Below are 21915 nucleotides of genomic sequence, written 5' to 3'. Positions count from 1 at the left end.
GAAGCCAGGGCCCATTCAGAATTGAGTGGGCCTCCCCAACCCTTTCCACTATTTCTATTTCCCTCTATATCACATTTACTGTTACATAAAATCCATATTTTTTACTTTGGCACATGGTCTCATTGTCACCTTAATTCAGGTAGAGGCATCTCTCTAATAATTTTAATAGCCAGATCTTACAATCATTACCACAAAAGCATTGCCAGTGTTATTGGTACTTCTCCTACTATAAACTATTGTATGTATTAGAGTAACAGGAAAATTTTGATTCTATTTCAGATTGCAGTTAAAATTCAATTTGCCAATCCATAAGCCTGCATATTTTTATTCAGTATTCATGGTAATAGTTCAATGTCTCAGAGTTAATAGGTATTATGATTAGTTTTCAACAGTGATGGGGGAGTTGCATAAATTTCACCTATCTTGATCATAGGCAAATCATCAGATGGATTAATTTGATTATTTATAACTCTACTTAAAAAATAATACGCAATCCTGATCACTAGGCAGGTTTTGCTTCCTGAAATTACTCTAAATTCTTGCTGATGTCCATTAATAGTTTTAAAGAATTAAAGTACACCCTAAACACTCTTAATGGCACCTGTGAGTCTAGTGTTTTGTGAAGCAATGAAAGGGCAGAATTTACCTTCAAATGTAAACAATTGCTATGCATTTATTTCATTCCTTTATAGATCTGTTGGCTTTGGATGTAAGAATAAACTTTGCTTTCAGCAGTCCCACGGGCATGATTATTACAGGATTTACTGCCTCATATGAATCACTGAAACAGCACTTAAGAATAAAGTCTGAAATGAAAACTGTAGTATAAATAATATAACTGCTGGATGTTCAATTCCAATTGAGGATTTTGAGAAGTCGTGTTTTGTTGTTCAGTAAGGCTTCTTTTTTTCTTTTTTGTTTGTTCTTGTTTGGTAGGTTTATTTAACCTCAAGAAATCTAAATGAGCAACTGACATAAGAAAATCAAGGTTGGTACCATTAAAATTTGAAGCTGCACTGCCCAGGAATCAATTATTTTTCATAATCATGGTGCAGGTGGATTTCACCATGGATTTGACTGAAACCTTCAATTTAAACCTGCACCTAAGATTTGCTTTATCTGAAATCTGATATGTGTTAAATCATAAAATGATAACTTTTTGGGGGATAAAGTTTCATAAAGAAATTATAAATGCAAGCTATAGAAAGGTAGTCACCAGAAGGAAGAAAGTGTGGGAAATCCCACAAAATTCAAAAGAAGTGTAGTTGAATTTTTCAACACCCAAATTTAGAGCCTACATAAATTTTAGGTTGAATACTGATATTAATTAGAAAATCTTCAGGACTGAATTACAGACTCAGTATATTCCCTGCCCCCTTCCTCCCCAAGTCCTGGCAAGAAGTACAGGAAAGCCACTGTAGAAGAGAGCTGTCCTTAAATTGATTTATATTGATTATTTGCTTAAGACAAGATATATACTCCAGATGAGAAGAGCTGATACACATTGATGATTTCACTGGATAAATGCACTTTAAGCCATATTACATTTCAGTAGCATGAGGAAGAGTTCATGAATTCTTTATTTTTGCCACTTCTCAGTGAGATCACCTTTTTGAGTAAACTACTCCAGAATACGAATCCCACTGATAGAATGAGGCAAGTAAATTATTTCCTTTTCTGCTGACATGTGTTGTTAGTAATTTATTAGAATATTATTTAAGTACACAGAGATCTGCTGACACGATTGGAAGATGTGTTGTTTCTGTAGGTCAGCTATTCCCCTTGTTGGAGATTATTATCAGTAATTCCTTTTTTGCTTTATTTTCATTCTTCAAACTTGCCACTTCAGCTATTTGATGTAAGCAAGCACAGAGGGAGATTACTGTTGGTTTTTAAGAACACAACACTCTTACTTGCAAGATTAAGTACTTGATTATCCAATAATGTAAATTAAGATATTGTACTCAGCAAATTACCGCAATTTGGCACCTGAAAGTAATGACTTCTTATAGTTTCCTTATTTTTCAGATGATGCCCAACTCTAATTGTGGCAACATCAACGTGTACCCAGTATTCTCTCAGATACAGCAGAAAAAAGCTATTCTGAATGCAGACAAAAGCAACTTACCTGACCGCCCATCCCGCTGAAAATCCACGTGGTACCATTCACCATCATTCACCTTCTTCTGCAAGGCTTTTATTTTTATAGTACCTGATCCCATGTCTAACAGCAGGTAGAGGTGGCCATCAAGCATCTCAATGGCAAAAAAATCGACCTTCACCATCTGTGGATGTTTGGCATCTTTTTGGTGCCTTGGTTTCCCGTGACTGAAGAGAATGAGGCCATTTGGCTCAGTTGTACGAAAGTCAAATGATATTGAGCCTGTTTTCTTGGCATTCCACTTTGGCAGAGAGATGAAAGACTCTGGTGTTTCAAATGTGATTGGATCTAAGGTTGCAACATTCTCACATTTAAATGCTACAACCCCATGAATCTTCATTTTAGGATCCCCTTGCTTGGCAAGTCGAGACAGCTCCAACCTGACATCATTATTTTTATATACAACCTGCAAGCAAAGCAGAGAAGTTACTCAGAGAAACCTGAGCATTTTAACCAAAGAGACACAATCTTGAATAGGCACATTATTTAGAGGATAATGGTGATGATATATGAATATGATAATTTACATACAAACAAGATGAAATAACTATTTTCATTGACTAATGATTTAATAATTGTTTTCATTAAACCAAACAAAGTTGCTCTAAAAATATCCCTGGAGTTAATTCCAACAATCTGAAAGAATCTACACATAATTTATACTATGAGTTGCAAATTAGCTTGTGTGGCCTTGATTACTTAAAAGCCTTTTCTGCACAGCCATTCTGCTATTATAAAGAAGTGTGAGATTTCATTTTCCTCTAAACCCTTTGTTACTGTCTTAACGCTTCTTTTCGTGTACAGAAAATATACCAAGGTCAGACTCTTCATAATTTCACATCTTTTCAGTTTGTCCTTGGGGCTGAGGAGTAGTAACATTCATGGAATTCATGAGGCTATATAAGATAGGCAAACCAATAGCATAACAGATCAAAACCTTTGAGCCTGTTCAATTTGATGAAAAAACCCTAACTTACGTATTTTCTGACTTTTCTGATAAAAATGAAAGACAATATTAGTTTTAAATCCAATTGATATCTGCAGCAAATATTCTTGCTTGAAATCACATTTTAGCTTGGTCCAAGAAGCCTGTCACGATGCCACCACTTCCCAGGGTTCTAATGTTTATTAGTGTTGTCTCAAATTGCTGCTCTTTCTGTTATTCACAATACAAGAGCTGCTGAAATGAGCTCCCCAATACCAAAGGTGCACACAAGTGTTTTGTCAATGCTTTTAATTGTGCAATAAATTACACACCCAAGGTAAAATACCACTGAAGGGCTGAATACAAAACCATAGCGACAGAAGCTAAAACTTTCTTCTCTGTTTCTAAGGTTAAGCCCTACATTAAAAAGCAATTTGGATAAAAAGCAACAGCTCAGCAAAAGCAAGCACTTTGTGCTGAGGCTTCTTCATCTACAGATCTGCACCATTCAGGGCTGGATCACATCTGGCCCTGATCCAGTGTTCCAGCTATGCAGTGTAGTTTGGAGCTGTTCAGGGATCCATCACTGGGACTTTACGACCCTGTTGGGGGTTAGAAAGTGCTTACTAAATACTTAGGATAGAGCTTCTGGATTAATTTCCTCAGATCTAGTTTGAACACACATGAAGCCCACTCTGACACCCTGTAAGGGAACACACTGTGGATGAACTGCAGAGCTGTGCTTATGTTAGAAATACAGGCACTAGCACAATCTAAGATGACTTACCCCACGAGCAACAGCTGCTATTGAAAAATGTTTAAAACGAAAAGGAAATGATTGATAGAGTGACATTTTTCAGTAAGAATTGTGTTCATTCCAATTATATCATTATCCATAATGCAAATTTCATCATAAGACTTGTCAGAATTAGTCTACTGTAATAAAACGTATCCTAAACGTTAATAAATAAGCCTATTTCTTAATTTTATTTCAGAGTTGAGTACAAGTAGTGCTGCTCCCATGAGAGCTGTTTCTCCAAAGACAACAGGTAAACCTCACAGTGGATTGCTGACAGCAGAAACGCTACTCTGCTACAGAGACAGATAATGCGTTCTTCAACTGAAGACATCACAAGTGAATAGAATTGGACTAAACTGTAATATTAGATAGTAAGGTTTCACATTTCCATTTATCAAATACATCCACAACCCCTAAGACTTCACAGGCTGTACAAAGGAGTTTAAAACAGTACTGGACAATAAGCACATGCAAGCGACCCCCTGTGGGGTGGCTTTCTGTCTTTAGGATGAGGAGGAAGAAGCTGCCAGGAGCCTTGGAGATATTTGGTCTCATGAAGCATTGACCACTTTCTATGGCAAGGGGATTTTGGATAGCTCCTGCTTCATTTGAAGAAGTTACAGGGGCAACCTTTCTGAATTGGACCAAAAAGAATTAAACACTATCAGAGGATGCAATAAATAAAGGAACAAATGGACTCCTACTAGAACTAAATCCGGCTTGGTGACAATGGAAGTAAATACAGCAACAAAGAACATGAGAAGATCATCTTAAATTGACAACTGCCAACAGAACCAGAACAAGGTAAATAAAGGTACAAAAAGAATTTATTGTTTATGGACAAATCAAACTGTCCAACCTTAATGAAACTGGTTAGCTGAATATTAAATTAGGAATTGACATATATTTTTAAAAACTCAGCAGACTAAAGGAAAGCTAGGTTTTCCTTGAAGTCTAAAACAGCTTACTATGATCTGAAGTAATTTGCCAACTCAAAAATAATAATTTCTAATAAAAATATTTTAAGAACATAATGGACAAAGTGAAATTGTTTTCTCAATAACTTGTCAACAGCTCTTTAACTTAATATATTAAGGTATGAGTATTGCTAGAATACTTTACTAACAGTGACAAATATTGTCAATTTTATGCCACCAATATTAAAACATTCTTGTAATCCCTAAATATTTTAAGTGGCAATTTTATGCTTCCCTATTCCACAACTGAAACTTTGTAGCTACTGAGAAGAAAATGACTGCATTTTATTGCATACGTTGTGGGGAAACTTGAATAAAGCCTATATCTGTGTTTTAGAGTGCATATGTTCTAAGTTTTAGAATGTGCTTATGTTCATTTACTCTTTCTAAATGGAAAATTTTGAACTGACTTATCATGGATAATTAGTAATAAACCAGGAATATACGAACCATAACTGAAAAGACCTGTAAACTATTAACTGAACACAGCTTGCATTTGGGAGCCTGTTTCCTGGTGTTATGCTGAGATTCTTACCCCTCTCTCTATCCATGACAAATGTACTCAGCCATCAGTGAAGCACAGCAAAGGGAGAAAAGCGGTACATTAACAGAAATTATTTGTCATTAAATTTTGGGAAAACCACTGAAGAGTAAGGTATAATTCTGAGAGTAATATCTGCTTTATAACTCATGAAGGTACATGCTTCCGAAACAACAGCCTCTAGGGTACAAATAGCTTACTGATTTATCCATTGATTTTGCCTTTTAATTTTTCTCTTGCTTCTGGGTACATAAGGACAAACATATTTTTAATAGGTCTTATATTATCTGCTATTTCCATCTGAGGCACACAGCCCACAATGTTAACTCAGTACATTCGCCCTCCTTTAGAGACAAGGATCCACAATCAGTCAAGTGAAGGGAATTGGCAATGGAGAAATATTGGAATCACAATCCCCTTCACTCCCACACAACCCACCAGTCACTATGCTGGCATCCATTGGGTTGGTGTCACCATCGTATTTTTTGAAAAATCCTGTTTGCCCAGGATTCTTCTCCTGGGAAGCTGAGAAGCATCAGAGAAAAAGGAAAAAAATATTATCTGATTTGCTTCTCCTGTGTTATGCTGCTTTGGAATGTGTTTGGACATTGCTTACCAAGTGGTCATTGTTTGATTGGTTTTATGTGAATTGTTTTAACTTAATGACCAACCACCATCAGCTGTGTTGGACTCTCTCTTCAAAGTCACAAGTTTTCATTATCATTCTTTGTAGCCTTCTCCCTGCATCTTTTCTCTAGTCTTTAATATAGTTTACTATAACATTCTTTAATAAAATATAAAATAATAAATTAGCCTTCTAAGAACATGGAGTCAGATCCATCATTTTCCTCCCTTCATCCAAGGGACCCCAAAAATACCACAGGTTGGCCCTGGATTTTAGCTTGCTCTTGCACTCTCATATCTGAGCAGCAATCTAAGATTCCTGCATGTGAAACTGCCAGCCCTCAGGGAATTGTATCATGCCATTAAGAGCACCTTGAATTTACCTTGTGTTCACCACTCTGTTCTTTACTGCTAATATCAAGTAAGTTTAAAGATGTCAGTCTTTAAAACATATAATTACCTCATTCTTGGAAACTGCAAAAGGTCACCTGAACTCCCAAGAAAAACAGAGCAGCTAGCAATTCCCCATATAATTTGCAACCAAGCTATCCAAAGTGAGGAATAAATTTATGTCCTAAGAGAGACAGGACAGAACATTTTACAATCAAGATAACAGGCTTCCTTTGCTACCACCTAGGCCACATGCTGGGTAACTTGCAATATCACAGAGCTGGATTTATTTGTTAAGACACAGCCTTGAGACAGCAATTATTACCTAAAGCTCAGCACTCTCTTTAATGTGGTCTGTAGTCGTGGAGCACAACCTAAATTAATTCATGCTTCCCAAAGATATATCATATAGCCTTTTTTTTTTTTTGCAAGTTGGGACACTACTATGCAATGAACTCCAGAATAGTAAAGAGGTATAAATCTATGCATGACCCTGAGAAAAGGTGAAGGAAACGAGAAGGAATTTTTACTAGGAATGTATCCTAAATCTGTAACTGTTCAATTAATAAATGTATAAGTCAAGAAAATTTTAAAAATTAAACAAAAAAAACAAAAAAACAAAAAAACCCAGAACTCTATCAGTTCTTTCTATTGACCCTATTATCCCGTGAGATTTAGAATGATGAAAGGTGTGAAAAATTTCAGATTACAACACTATTTTCAATTCAAAATGCAGCCCTTCCCACATAAAATATTATGAATGAAGAAAAGGCATTATTACAAAATGATGCCTTACATGTTTCAAAGTACTGACCACCTTTCCCAACAATGGCTTTTCTATCATTGTGCTTTAAAATACTTTAAATTATTATGAAGCATTTATTTCAAATTAATTTACATTCCTAAAACCAAAGATAATCCTCAAGAAGCTGATCACATCACCTGATTTGCAGCATCTAGGTTCCTTGAGAACCAGAGGGGGAATCCAGGATTTCAAAGCACCTACCACTATGACACCTTGTTGCAAAGAACTTGTCTATTTACTTAACTGAGAGATGAGGGAAAATACTTTTCTAAACACAATTTGAATAAATGGATGAACCCTCTATCAAAACCTAAAAATTGGATTATACAAATTTTTGTTACCATAAAACAGTACTTTCATATTTTCATATTGCTGTGAAACCTGGATCACCTGATACATGTAATGGCAGTAAATTCTTCAAAATGGAAATTAATGTCACCCAAAATAGCTCAGGTAGGTGCTGCCAACAGATTTCCCCTGAAAAGTGGTCTCAGCAGGAGGAAACTTGCTGATGTCAGAAACTATAACAATGGGACTTGCAATAAGGGAAACCTGAGGCAATTTTTAATCAGACACTAGAATTTCCATGCTTGTTGAGACCTACCTGGTGCACACAGCATCACATTCCCCAGAAATCCGACTGTGAAACTGACCACTAACAGTCATCATGCATTTTTTTAGCACTTGCTGTATGGCTTTGAACTAATCTTGGAACATCAGCTTCTCACAGGAGGCTTGTCACTTTGCTAATATGCCTCCATGAATTTTCAAGTTCCAAAATTAAAATATCAAGGAACACAATAAACTACAGACTATTTACACAAAACTTAAGGAGCCCAAGTTCAAATGTTTGCAATGGGGTGCATTTTTGAACACAATGTGAAAGCACACAACATTAATGACAACAGCTATTAAAGCCTTTACATCATAAACCAGCTTTGTTTTCTGAACATTGAGAAGACATTAAGGAGCATATTGAATGCTCCAAGGGAATCAATTTTTCTTCCTCGAGTGAAATGGTTTTTGTTCTCCTGAGGTCAACATTTGTTATCTTTAAATGCAAATGTGGTGGTGATGGGGCATTCAGAAAGGGGGTCACTGAGCAGCAAAATAAAACCCAGGTATCTCTAGAGTCTTACTAAGTGGGAGGTATGCCGAAGGACAATAGGGAAGGGTTCCATGGTTAGGATACGTAAACACTTGAAGAAAACAATAGCATGTGTATTTTGTTGCATTATTTTAAATCAATTAATATGGTCTGGGAAACTGCTCTATAAGAGTAAGCTCAAAAACCCCCTTGAATTAATTGATCACATAAACAAAAAAAAAAAAACAGAAAAGTACTAAAGTGCAGCAAATTCCTTGGAGTATATATCTGGGATTTTCACATTCTGCTGTTTCTTCTTCCTGTTTAGTCTGAGCATCCAAAACCACAGAGCACAAATAGATCACACAAACTTTTGAAAAACATTAAAAGGGGTTTTTGCAAAGTAAGCATATTATTATACAGTATGATTATATGCTTTGTTCTGCTTTTTGTTGCACTGTTCATAGCTTTATATATAACAAGCAGATTTTTTAAATCAGACCTTCACTCCACAGACTACTTTTGACCTAGGGTAGAAAGAAGAAAACCATTATAATGACTTAGGAGGTCTGTTAGGAGGTCAGAACCAGTAATCCAGGAATTTGGGTTTAACCTGCACCTAAATGCCTCAGAGAGAACTTAATTTCTCCTTGCTTCTCTGTAAATTGAATACATCTTCCTCTCATAGGACAGTAAGAAGACTGAAGTTTACATTACCAGCACAAAATCTTGTGAAACTTCATCCAAATTTAGACACATTTACACACATGTTTGCTACAGGGTGCAAATCCCCCATTTTCTTTTTAAGGAAAACAGGTATGATTTCCATTGATTTCCATGAAACCCATTCTGTTCAAAAGCTGCACAAAATAAAAGCTGAACTTGAGCAATCCATGTCTCAGGGTGAACACATAAGCATAGAATCCTATGATAATCCCTGATAATGCACTTGGCAAGTGCTTTAATGCCACACTACATGGCTAACTAAAGACAAAAAATTAGTGATGTTTGTTGTTTCTGTAACTAAGCTACATGGAAGTTTTCCCCTTCCTTAAAATCACAGGATATACTGCACATCAGGCACTTGGAAAACTTCTGTTTACACAAAGCAGGCATACTTAATGTACACAAATTTATACTCTATTTAAACTGCTAATTATCTTATCCCTGCAAACTCTAGGAAGGAAAATGGGTACAAAAAAGGCTAAAATTACCATAACCGTAGGGATTTTCACTATGATTTCAACAGCACACCTATACTTCTACTGTGGATTGAAAATCATCACTCTCCTACCTCCAAATAATGATGTAAAAAGAATCGGGAGAAACAAAAAAAACCAAAAAAAACCAAAAAAAAAATCAAACCAAACCAGAAAAACATAAACCCAAAATAATTCCCACAATTCAGTTCAAAGTAGGTATATTAATTACTCTAAGGCAACAAAAAAGTTGTTAATGGATATATACACTTGTAGAAACAAAATCAGTACTGACAGAAACAAAGTTATAGGCACACTGTGAGTGTGAATTTAGATTCCCTGTGCAGTATGGGCAAAGTCATCTATTTGCAGAATTAATACAGTCATGACAGCTCATCTTCTAGGCCAACTAGTCTTTTCTGCTGCAGTTTTCAGTGTGGATCCCAGAACTGCTTGTTTCTTTTCTCCTTTGACTGCCTGAATAGAGACATTTAAAGGGGATGCCAGAAAATGCCTTTTTATGTTCCGAGTTACTGAAATATCATTTAACATGATATATTGGCAGAACTTAGGAAAAAAAAGAAAATCAACATTTTTTTTTTTCTAATAACATTGATAATGGGACTTTTATGTTTTTCACCCTGCTGTGGACACAAGTCTTTTGAAGATCTTTTTTCTCCTCTTCAATAGACTATTTTGCTATTCTTTGTATGTCCTGCTGTCTGCTGCCAGACTGCTTAATGTTTCTGGCTGTGGTTGCTATGCTTTCTGTTTTTAAGAAATGGGTTCAAGTTTCCTTTCCTTCTTTCTTTTTTTTTTTTTTATTTTTTGCTTCCCATGGCAAGGACTCACAGAAATTTCTTGGCAACAGCTAAGTTGCAGAGTTTAGGGACAAGTTAGTCCCACAAAAGCTCTATTGGCTCCTTAATAAAGATAAAGCCTTTACCAAGACATAAGTCATGAAATAAAAGGAAGAAAAACACAGGAACCACCAAAAGGAAAACAAAATGTATTATTTAAGGCACAAGCAGCTTTGCATTAATATACTGTATAAATTCTAAGAAAGAAAACAAATTAAATGCCACCTCTAATGACTGTTTGGGAAAAGGAAAGGGCTGCAGGAGACTCAGTTGTCATGCTGGATTTCAGTTTTTTTCCTCTTTTTTCTTTCACAGTGCAGTAAGAATTACCAAAGACTAATTCCACAGCAAAGTCAGAAATGTGCTGGTTTTCCTCTTTGTCCATTAACTATTCTTACTCAAGATCAAATAAAAGAACTCTTTAAGGACTACAAGAAAGAGGGGCTGTAAAGCAGAACACCATCACTACCATTTGTAAGATTCAAGGATTATTTCTTTAGCATAATATTCATTATCTGCTAGAAATTCCCTATCTTTAGCACTTAAAACTTTAAATTCAAGGTCATAAAATACAGAAGCAAATAACGGAAAAACAAAAAAGATCATATATATGCAAAAATTAATTTTCTAAGGAACAGGTCAACTCAAGTGCATTTGAAGGCAACATGATAGATGTACATAAAATCTGAGTTAACTTTCATTAGGGTAGGAGTCAAGTTAAAAATGGAAGTTGTTACCAAAAGAGAAAAATAATGAGTCTTAAAATCTAAAATGAGCTCAACACAATCCTACAAAAGTAGGGGAGATCAGGGGTCTGAACATGAACAGAAACTTGTTAAAAAAACGCAGTCACCAACACACTAACCCTGAACACCTGAAATATTTGAACAAATATTTTTTCCATAATAAACATGATTGAAGACATAGGAAAATAACTGTAGGCTTCAAATTAAATACAGCATGTCAATTCTATATATCCTTTGGCAAAATGAGGGAGGTTTATTCCACCCCTCACTAGATTTCCTTCCTTCCTTCAGCCTCTCCTGCAAGTTTTTTATTAGCTGCCAACTTATGAATCTTAATTTATTGTTTCTCCAGAAAAATAAAAACCCAGCTGGCTTTTTCTTCCTCTTCTCTCTCACCTGTATAGGTTACCCCAGCTGAATAGCTGCCTCTTGGCTCTGGGTGTTTTTAGCTGCTTTCTGGTTTGGACTCATCCCCCTTTCCCAACTCCTGGTTTGAAAGACCCTTCTGTTCCACTGAGAGGAAAATGGCCCTCTTTTATGAGCTTTTGGCCAGCCTCCACTTAGAAACCCTCTCAGCTCTGTTGGCTGAGTGAAGTTGGCTACCAGTTGACAAGCTGTAGAAATTTTGCTTCTCCCATTCTGAGAGCCCGCACGGTTCTTCCTCCTTAGCTTAACAGCTCTCTGATTTTCTGTGATATTAATATAGCAATAATTTATGCAGTTGCCAGCTAAATTCTGGTCTACCAAGATAGGCTAAATAGTTTAAAAATAAAAAAAAGAAGATCCAATTCCCACCCATTAACTATACTGGGCACCTTCCTGGAAGACATCCAGGAAATTCCTTCCCTACCTTCACCTGCAATTTCTTTTGAATCCTTACAATCCTTTCAATATATTCTTTTAGCTTTCCAGTACTACAACATGAGCAACTCATCACATCAGTGTTTTGCAACCATCTTTGCCTTCTCAGACACCTATGACAATTGGAAGTTTTCTGTGGTACTTTTGCATTCAAGGTCATTACTGTAATTGCAAGACAAAGGTATCAAACCACCACATGTTATTCAGCGGCAGCTTTTCCCTCCCCAGTGCTCCAGGACAGAGAGGTACAGCTGGAGCTGCTGCCACTGCTTTCCTTTGCACTTGGTTCTGTGCCCACACTCCCTCTCTAAACAGCCTATATTTTCTGAAGTGGCAAATGAAGAAGCAGCACTCATGCAGAGTAGCAAGAGGAAAAGCAGGGCTCTTCCAACATAAAAAACCCTGATCTCTATAGCCCACAACGTGTGTGGCTAAAAGCATTTAGAGATTTTCAAGAAAAAAATTAATCAATGGGATATTTCTAAGGCATTGCTTTTCTAGTTAAAGCCATCTCTAAGCAAAGTCTACCTATGGGTCAGGCTTATGTTGATAAATTTTATTGAGGTTATAGCTGTCCTCCAAAATAGACTGGTTGATATAATTAAAGTAAATTACCACTGTACTGATAAGGAAGAGGGATGTGTTATTTGATTTTCAAGACATGCCATCTCATTGCAGTGAGAGAATGCAGCAGAGAACACCTAAGTGTGGTGTTTAAAGGGTCTGATTCTGCTTGATGACCTCCAGGCCTGAGACCCTGGGGTCACCCTAATGTGAAAGGAATTTCAGACAATACAATTTACCTTTGGTTTAGTACTGAGCAAGAGGTCCCTCAGCCTCAAGCCAAATCAATTCTTCTGAGAGATAATCAGAAAAAAAAATATAATACCTCAACAATGTTCATCTAAGAACATTCCAGAAAAGCAGCTTGCCATACAAAATGAACTGCCAACAAGTACCTTTCCACAAGTTATTGCAACTTAACACAATTTTAAGCTTTTAAAAGTATATTGTTCTGCAAAATATTTTTGATTATGTAAATGTGTCTGTCAAAATAAACACTCCTCACAGTGAGCTGAGTTTTTAAAAAAAGCTGGGAAGAAAACTAAGTCTGAATAAAGGGTAGATGGTGCAATTAAGCATTTATCACTTCCCTATGTCTTTGGGTACATCAATTGAGTGTCTCAGCAATGTTCTGTCATTTCTTTTCATCATCAGATTTTTTTTTTTAATTTCAAATAAGCACTTCAGCTTGAAGCTACTTTAAATATAAAGCATATTGTCAAATGTTCTCAAATATCCTTCAGAAAAGTGGGAGGGAAACAGGTTTTTCCTTGGACAAAAGTGTCAGGCAAAAACAATTTTCTATTTTCCCTAAAATACTTTCTTGGGACTACACATGGCATATGCTGAATTATACATATATAAAAAAATTAATAAAGGACATAAATGAAACCTAACTAAAGAATTAAGCTAACCACATCTACAGCAGTAACAATTGTTTGTATTTATCTCAGTACAACTCCATTCCACAATGCAATATAAGATTATGCAAAGAGTTGCAGCATTCATTTTCTTTGGAAAAGTTTGACAAAATTACTTTCAAGATTCTGCTCTCTCTAGTGGGGCTTTAGTCTTGCTGAAGCGACTTGTACTGTTCAATAATTGTGAGAAAGCCTCCTATTTAAAGGCTAAAACAGGATTATTTAGCAAGCAGTTGATGGTGTCTAATAAAAACTTTAGTTCAGGAGTAGACAAGCAATAAGAAGGCAAAACTCAGTGCAGTCATGACTATCGTATCCACAAAGAAAAAAGCAAAAAATAAATAAGCACTCTCATTCTGACTGAAAAATAGTTTTGAATACAATATTTAGTGAGCATGAATAAAAATTCTGGGGCAAAAAATACTTATATTATGTAGTAATTGTAATATAGACCAGGGCATGTGACTAAATGCCGTGATGTCGGCAGAGGCAGGGAGTGCTCACTCTGCTTGGGCTGGAGTCAGACCCAGGACACCAAGGAGTCTTTGGAAGTGTTTGGCTTTCACAAAGACAAAGAATACCAAGAGGATGACAGGAGGCAGGTTGCTCTCAGAAACTGCAACGTTAATAATTTGGTCTTGTGAAAGCTGGCCCCTAGCTGAGGATGGCAATGCACTTTCAAAGTGCAAGTCAAGTAACTCAGATTCCTAGCAGCCTTTGATATTAATAACCTGACTCAACAGATACAGCAGTCTCGAGACATCATTTTTGCTGTTATTCACATTAATTCTAAATCTGTCTCTCAGAAATGACAAACTTGACAAGTCTTATGCTTTCTAACAACTTCCTCTGTGCCTGTAAAAAAAGGAAGGTTAGCATACTGATTAATGGGATTTATTTCAACTTGGAGCATTTGCTCTTATCCATTACTTACACAAGTTTGGCATTTACTTCATAGCTGAATTGGAGATTGCAAAACACTACCTTTTTCGTCTCTAGTATTGGTACAATGAGTTGCATCATATGTTACTACCTCTTAACTTGGACCAATTTCCAAAAGATGTTAATGCGTTATTCATTTAAAAGTACTTAAAGTACTAATGTACTTTTTCATTTGAATCTTTGGTCAGAGAGGAGAAAAAAAAAAACCCAAAAAATAAAATTTTAAAAAGTGCTCCTGCTCATCTCTGTTGTTTTTTTTTAGCTGAAATAATACCTATGAGAGGTTTTCTCATCAGCTTGATTATATCAGCATATCAGTTCTTGAAACTGATAATAATGGAACCCCCAAACACAGATACAAAAGAAGGATTTCTGCAAAATTTTAAGGTGTCAGGTGTACTGGGCATTTTGGTTGAATGTACATAGCTGAGCCCAAATACTGAGGCTTTTAACCACGTCAGTCACCGCAATGAATTTTCAATTTATTTTATCCTTCTCTTCCTAGGCCTAACTTTATAATTTGCAAGTTTGAAGATATCTGAGCTGTACATGTAATTAAAGAAATAACCAATTTTTGCAAGCTACAATTCTCAGTTGACACCAAAATAAGCACTTTTTAAGACTGGATATCTAGAGCTGCAAATACCTGAAAAACTGACTTGACTATAGACTTTTGAATGAAAGAATATGTTCTTTTGAGCATAGAACAACACTAAAACGTTTAGTTAATTGGCCTAAAAACTGGCTTAGATTTTTTTTTTAAAACCATTCTGATTCTTATTAAATGTATGTTTCAGGAAAAATTGGTGGAAATATCAACACAGCTTCCAGCTAAACATATTGAAGCAATCGTAAAAAGTTAAATAACTGTATTTTTAGTTTGACAATTAGATGATACTGGGATTGTCTCAATAGGCACACATGGATTTTTATATTTCTACAAATCTTGTTCATTAAAATGTTTTAAAGCATACATTTAATCTTTACTATCTGAAAGTAAAGAAATTATTCTTGTCTCATTATTGCTTTCAAGCTGTCCAGTTAAAACTTGGAAAATATTCAGAGTCTAAATGGCAGAGCAGCATCTCAGTCCCCAGTAGCTTTTACACATATGAAATTCCTTGGATTTTTCTTGGATATTTCTATTTCCAAGACTTGAATAAGTCTTGGAAAGGGAACATTAATTTTTTAGATTTTTTTTTTCCCCTCAGCAAAGTATAGATTTTACATTAAAAAAAAACACAACAACAAAAAAAAAAAAATCAAACCTTACAGAACAAACAGAATCAAATTATTTAATTCCTGCCTGGTTAAGAATTATCACAGAATATGGGGAGTTGGATGGGTCCCATCAGGACCATCCAGTCCAGCTCCTGGCCTTGCACAGAACAACCCAAGGGTCACAGCATGTGCCTGAGATTGTTGTCCAAATGCTTCTTGAACTCTGCCAGGCTTGGTGCTGTGAGCACTGCCCTGGGGAGCCTGTTGCAGGGCCCAGGCACCCTGTGGGTGAAAAGCTTTTTCCTGATACCCAACCCAAACCTCCCCTGACTCAGTTTCATGCCATTTCCTCATACTCAATTATATTTGTGAGTATCCCTAAAAGCAAAGTACAGAACAAATCTGCCAACTCCTGACAGGTCTGACAGAGGTTTCCCCAACAGAAGCAAGTATCATAATAGGAGTGGTAAATAAGTCTATTTTGTGAGCAAAGGTTGGAAGGGACAGGAAGCTGACATCTAGGTGCTCAGGCTTTCTGATTTTACCAGCCAGTTCCAGACTCCGATGATGCATTACAGTATTATGTTCTCACAGAACTTTATGACCATAACTTTTAGTATAACACATCATCAAATCTCCCTTTCTAGTATAATACATCCCTCGTTAGTGTGCAAGAAATCACAGGAACACAGCCCACTAACTTTCTATGGTTTTGGATTAAACGACCTTGAAAAGATCAGCATTTCGAGTAAGGAAAAGAAAACCTTGACTAAAGAAGTGGAGAAGAGGGGCAACAAACATCTAAACATCACTCTCAAACAAGGTTTGCAGCCTTACAACGTCCAGGAAAATGACATTTTGAGAATTCCTGTTCTATGATTCTGGAGGAACAAGACTCATCAAAATCTCCCTGCCAGCTTTTGTCAGTTTATTGGCTGGCTCTTGAACTCCAGTCTGCGTTTTGCAATCTTTTAAATTTGCCTTATCTCACACAGAGCAAAATATTCTGGCTTTTTCCCCCAAATATAGTGGCAGATGAAATATAGAGAAGTATTTTCTTTTTAAACATTTTCTTGGAATAGCTTTTCCTGTATCTTGCATATTTCAGTTTTAATCCTGATGTTGCTGAGTTGTGCTGAATATTTAATTTATGCTAACCTGTCATTTATTTTTTTTTCTCCCCATCTATATAGGTATGAATATTTATGAACAAAGCAGTAGCTGACCTGCACCTTGTATCATCTGAAAAACATATGCACACTGGGCAAATGGAATGAGAAGAGGAAGAGAAAAATTTCTTTTTCCATCTTTAGAGCACAAAATAAGCACTCTCCATAAGAATGGCATTAATGAAAAGGAACATGTTGTTCCTTATGGCAATTATTTTAAGCATCCCATCTAGAGGCTCAGGAAGCTCAGTTATTTCCAAGTCTGGCATGGGCAGAGTGAGAAAAAAGACATGGAAAGAATAGGCACACTCTGAGTGACCAGTGATGAAGCTCAAGTCCACATGAAGGGACCAAAAGCTCTTGAGTACTTTTAATTTCTTCCTCTTAGATATTTCTTGAAAGTGGAAAGGAATAATATGAAATTGCTGACTCAACACACATCACTTCCAGCCTCCACAGCAAGAGACCAACACTGAGGGCTATTCAGCATCAAATGGATGCCCTTCCCACTGGTGTTTCAAAGGGTAAACATTCAGGACATTGCATGCATTGAAGAGGGAGTAATAACTTGAAAAGCTCCTGTGATGACCCACTTCTCTGGGCCTCTGCACTCCCCAGTCTCCAAAGATTCCATCCACTTTGTGCCTATGCAAAAGCATCCACAAGTCCTTGAAGAAATGCTGTCACCTCTGGGAGACAAAGTGAAGGTTATGCCTTTTAATGAGGCATACCTCTAACACCTTCTGCCAACATTTCCTTTGTATCCTTCCAAGCTATATACTTTTAAGATAATATTAGTACCCAGAAAACTTACAGTTTTCAGAAATGCAGGAAGAGAAATACTAGGAACAAAGGATGAAACTCAGGTCACAGTGAAATCACATCACTGGGACTGTAAGCTTCCAGAACTCCCTCCTCACACACTTCCTGTGCCAGAACACAAACATCCTACATTTTTCACACTTCCTGATTTCTTCCTCCTCTTTAAATCATTTTATTTCACGAAAGTGTAATGAATAATGTATATAAAATACTGTTATGGGATATTGATTTACTAAGTCTGTAATGAACACAAGCTCACTATGATCCACTGAGTAGGGAGAGTGGGAAACATTTTAGAACTACTTTAAAAGAGAAAAAAAAAACCCGTAACACATCTCTAAATGATTCACAGAAATGATTTGCAGCAAATCTATTAAGTCTTCCATCACAGCTCTCCAAGAACAGCATGCTTCCCTGCAGAATAGCTACTGCTTCCTTATACAATCTACTCTGAAGTACCTCAGCAAAGACTGATACAGGGCTTTTACCAATACCTTTGGGAAAGTGCTCCACTCCATAATCTATTCTCACTGTCAATCATTTTTCCTAATATTCATCCAATCTAAATTTTCACTTTAGTAATCCCACCACATTACCCCCCCTTGTGCTTCTGCACTTTAGCATTTACACTCTTCAAATATTTATAGTTATTGTTCAGGAAAAAAACCAGACCTTTTCCCTCAGCATATCAGTTTCTGTGCCTGAATGCTGTGGCCTTCCTCAGAGTGCTGTATTGCCTTACACATTCCAAGTAACTGTCAGAGAAATTAATATTTTCTGTTGCTGGACAAAACAGCCCAGAAAACTACTTTTCCCATCACACAGTTTTCTGTGAGCAAAAGTTCACTGCTGTTACATCATCAAAAAGAGATTTATGGATCCAAATATTCCAAGTAAGGAACACAAACAACTAGGTCTTTCACAGGGGGAAAAAACCAACCCTCATATATAATAATTTTGGATACCTGCTCCTAGCCACAAATTATTATTAATAAACACATGTATTAACAAAAAAAAATAATTGAAATGCCTTGGATGGTAATCTTCCCATTTGCATTTTAAATGCTTCAGAACAGATATCTTAGGAACTGAAAATTATATTTGTTTTCCTCTCTCTCCTTTCCTCTCTAGAGCCTCTTAACTGCATTAGATGCCCAAAATCAGCCACACATGTTGCTCCTTTCACACATCAGAGACCATGGTCTATAATGATACTTTTGCTTGAAATGTAAATCTCTTTGTGATCATAATTTTCTCCTAGACTTTCTCCAATCTGCTTTCCAAGTCCAGGTTGGAAGGGTCCTCAGATCAGCTGGTCTAACTCTTTGTGGGAGAGGGAGCCCAAGATTACCTAGCACCCTCTCCAATGGCATCATGAAAACTACCAGCAGTGGGGACTCTGTTCCTGAGGAGGTTATTCCTGTGACTGATCTCATTTTACCAAGTGTATTTCTTATATCAATATAAAATCTCTCATGATACAATGAGCACCCATTGCTCCTTGTCTTCTCCATGCTGGTCCCTGTGAAGAAAGAGCCTCTGTCCTATTTGTAGCTGCCCTTTAAGTACTGGAACACTCTGATGAGGTTCCCCCAAGTCTCCTCTTTAACAGGGAGCAAAGACCCTACACAGCTGCAGTCTTTCCTCTTGGGGTAAATCATTCAGCTCTACTGCTCATTTTTGTGGCACTTTTTGGGACCCTCTCCAGCCTTCCTACACATTTTTTAAAATTCTGCAGACCAGAACTGGGCACAGTACTCCAGGACATCCCTATCCCCTTCATTCAGGTTAATACTTCTTTATATAAAACTTCTGAAGCTTTTACTAATCATCCCTGTAAAATCTGCTGTGAAGAATTCATATTTGTGTTCCTCCTCCATTCATAACTGTCATGTTTGACTTCACCTTTCAAGTACTTATAACCATGGTGGGTTTTGGAGACTTACAATTCTTGACACGTGATCTAATTCTCAATTTCATCTTCCCCAATAAGGCTGCTGTAAATATTGGCTTTTCATATAACATCCTTTCTGCACAACTGAGGAATTCCAAAAGTTTGATTCCTTCTAAATCAAGCCCCTTTTTTAAACCTGAAAAAAAAACCACACTGTGTTCTTAATCGTTTTAGCAAAATACACCAATAGTCCTGGATTTTGAAACTATTTTGTCTCTGTTCTTTATTCACTGTGGTTATTTTCTGTTCCTCCTGAAATTACAGCCTTAAATTAACCAGTAAATTGCATTTCTTTCTGATGTGAACTGACTTTTTGGTCACTAATGATATAGTCCTCCAATTTTCCCCATTTTCATTCCCTTTCATGTCAGCAAGAAATGGACTCAGGATGTCTCTTTTGGGATCCCCTACTTTCCATTCATCAAGTCTGACTGCTCTGTAATTTATGATTTTCCTTGCTAATTTGTTGAAAGTGCTACTCAACAGAGATGCAGGTAGTTAAAAATCTCCCATGAGTATCCTTTTATATGGAGTATCTTGAGAAGAGACAGAATTTCTTCAGCGCCACTTGAAATAAGCTTAATGTTTGTTTTGCTTTGTTTATATTTCTTCACAGGAAAATCATTCACAGCCTCCTAGCACAGCAAGTGTTTTTAAATATTATGGCAACCCATCTACTTCTTCCATTTCTCCTATACAAATTATGTTACAGTAATCCATACTGATCTATTAAAAAAAATTACCTCATTAAGTTCATCTGAACACACTAATGAATTCCACATACTTCACACTTTCTTAGGAAACTAACTTGCTCTTTCTGGACATTTTCTCTATGTACAGCACAGGTTTTTCATGGATCTTTTTGTCACTTTTACTGGGACAGTGAATATATGGGTCAACTTATCTGTTTTGAGCAACGTTTCCTTTACTTCTTGGCTACTTTAAACATCACATGACAAACCCCACAGGATTTGATTTCAGGAAGCAAGTAACACATGTTTGAATATATTTTCATATTATTAATTTATATTAATTTAGTTACTCATTCTAGCCTAAAAGATATTAAAGTACCATAAAATCTTTATAAATAAATATGCTGTTCAGTCAGTCTGATCACAGTTAGACTACAGACAATGAGATTTTTTTGAGTCTAAGATTATTTTTTTTTCAAAGCATCAGTCTGCAAGATTTTCCACAGTAAAGTCTTGATATAGCTCCTACTAAGGTCAGCAGAAGTTACTGGCAATTACATCAGCCTCAAAATCGGGGATAATTAGGTGAAAATCTGTGTATTAATTGACCTAGGAGATACAGGAAAAAGCTACAAAGACAAAACAGCTCAACTTTGAATGTGCATACTTCAAAGCCAGTTGCTAAAATCTACGTAAAGTACCCAGATTCTACTTTTTTTTATATTAGTGTTTATCAGGTCACTCTTCAGGAAACATAAATGTATTCTGAATAAAAATTGAAGTCTTCTAAGTTAAAAGGAACCTGAATAGTCTTAATACCTCTGGAAAAATCTTGTATGCTCCTAGTGGATTATTAGCTAAACATTAACATTTAGAAGTGGAATCTGCACAGAAGAAGGAGGATATTAACCTGAAAAAAATCATGACCATAAAGGATGAGAAAAGTTAGACAAGGTATAGAGAAGATCAGCAGTGACCAAAAGACTGGAAAACATAGTCCACAGAAAAATTCAAAAGGGTTGAGTTAACAATGAAGTGGAAAACTGTCACAGCACAAAAGTACCTTAACACAGCAGTGAAATAAGGTAGGTACCACAGGGCCCAAACACAAAGGAAAATAAAATGAAAATAGATCAATTCAGGTATGAAGACACATATTTACAAAAGGGAGACCATTTTACTACACAAAACATTTCCTGTGAAGTGTGGTAGATTCTATATTACTATATATATATATAAATGTGGGGCAATGAAAATAGTACAATGGCTACGGTATCTGAGAAAAATTAGTTCAGCTAAACCCAATGACCTATTTTACACAGGAAGCCACGTTAGATTATGAGAATTCCTTGAAAACTGTGACAGTTTAGATTAATCGGAGATTACAGAATAGGAACAATCTTCAAGACTATGAGTGTCAAGATTCCACTTCATTTTTATATGGATATAAAGGGGTCAAGGTAGCTACAGAAGTCACTGCACTTGCTTAGTGTTAGCTGAATAAATCACTGTGGCCTACTCAAGCCCTGTGTATTTTTCTGCCAGTACCAAGATAATCCACAGCTTCATAAGATATGTGCCTTCAGCCATCCAAGGATTTCACAGCATTTTTCAACCTGGAATTATCCTTGCATATGATAAACTGTAGGTGTCAGG

The 21915-nt window shown here is 36.3% G+C and overlaps 1 protein-coding gene across 14 annotated transcripts in view; it reads right to left on the bottom strand.

Annotated features, from left to right (window-relative positions):
• NRXN1 (neurexin 1) overlaps positions 1 to 21915 on the bottom strand; it is a 682260-nt gene that overhangs the window by 406437 nt on the left and 253908 nt on the right. For all 14 annotated transcript variants that reach the window (XM_059468828.1, XM_059468830.1, XM_059468835.1 and 11 more), the window contains one exon: positions 2129 to 2567. In XM_059468828.1, the coding sequence (XP_059324811.1) occupies positions 2129 to 2567 (439 nt within the window). The remainder of the gene's footprint in view (positions 1 to 2128; positions 2568 to 21915) is intronic.

Source organism: Ammospiza nelsoni, chromosome 3, assembly GCF_027579445.1.
Source record: "Ammospiza nelsoni isolate bAmmNel1 chromosome 3, bAmmNel1.pri, whole genome shotgun sequence".
Classification (NCBI taxonomy): Eukaryota; Metazoa; Chordata; class Aves; order Passeriformes; family Passerellidae; genus Ammospiza; species Ammospiza nelsoni.
The sequence above is the reverse complement of the archived record's forward strand: the minus strand, read 5'-3'. Positions and strand labels throughout refer to the sequence as shown.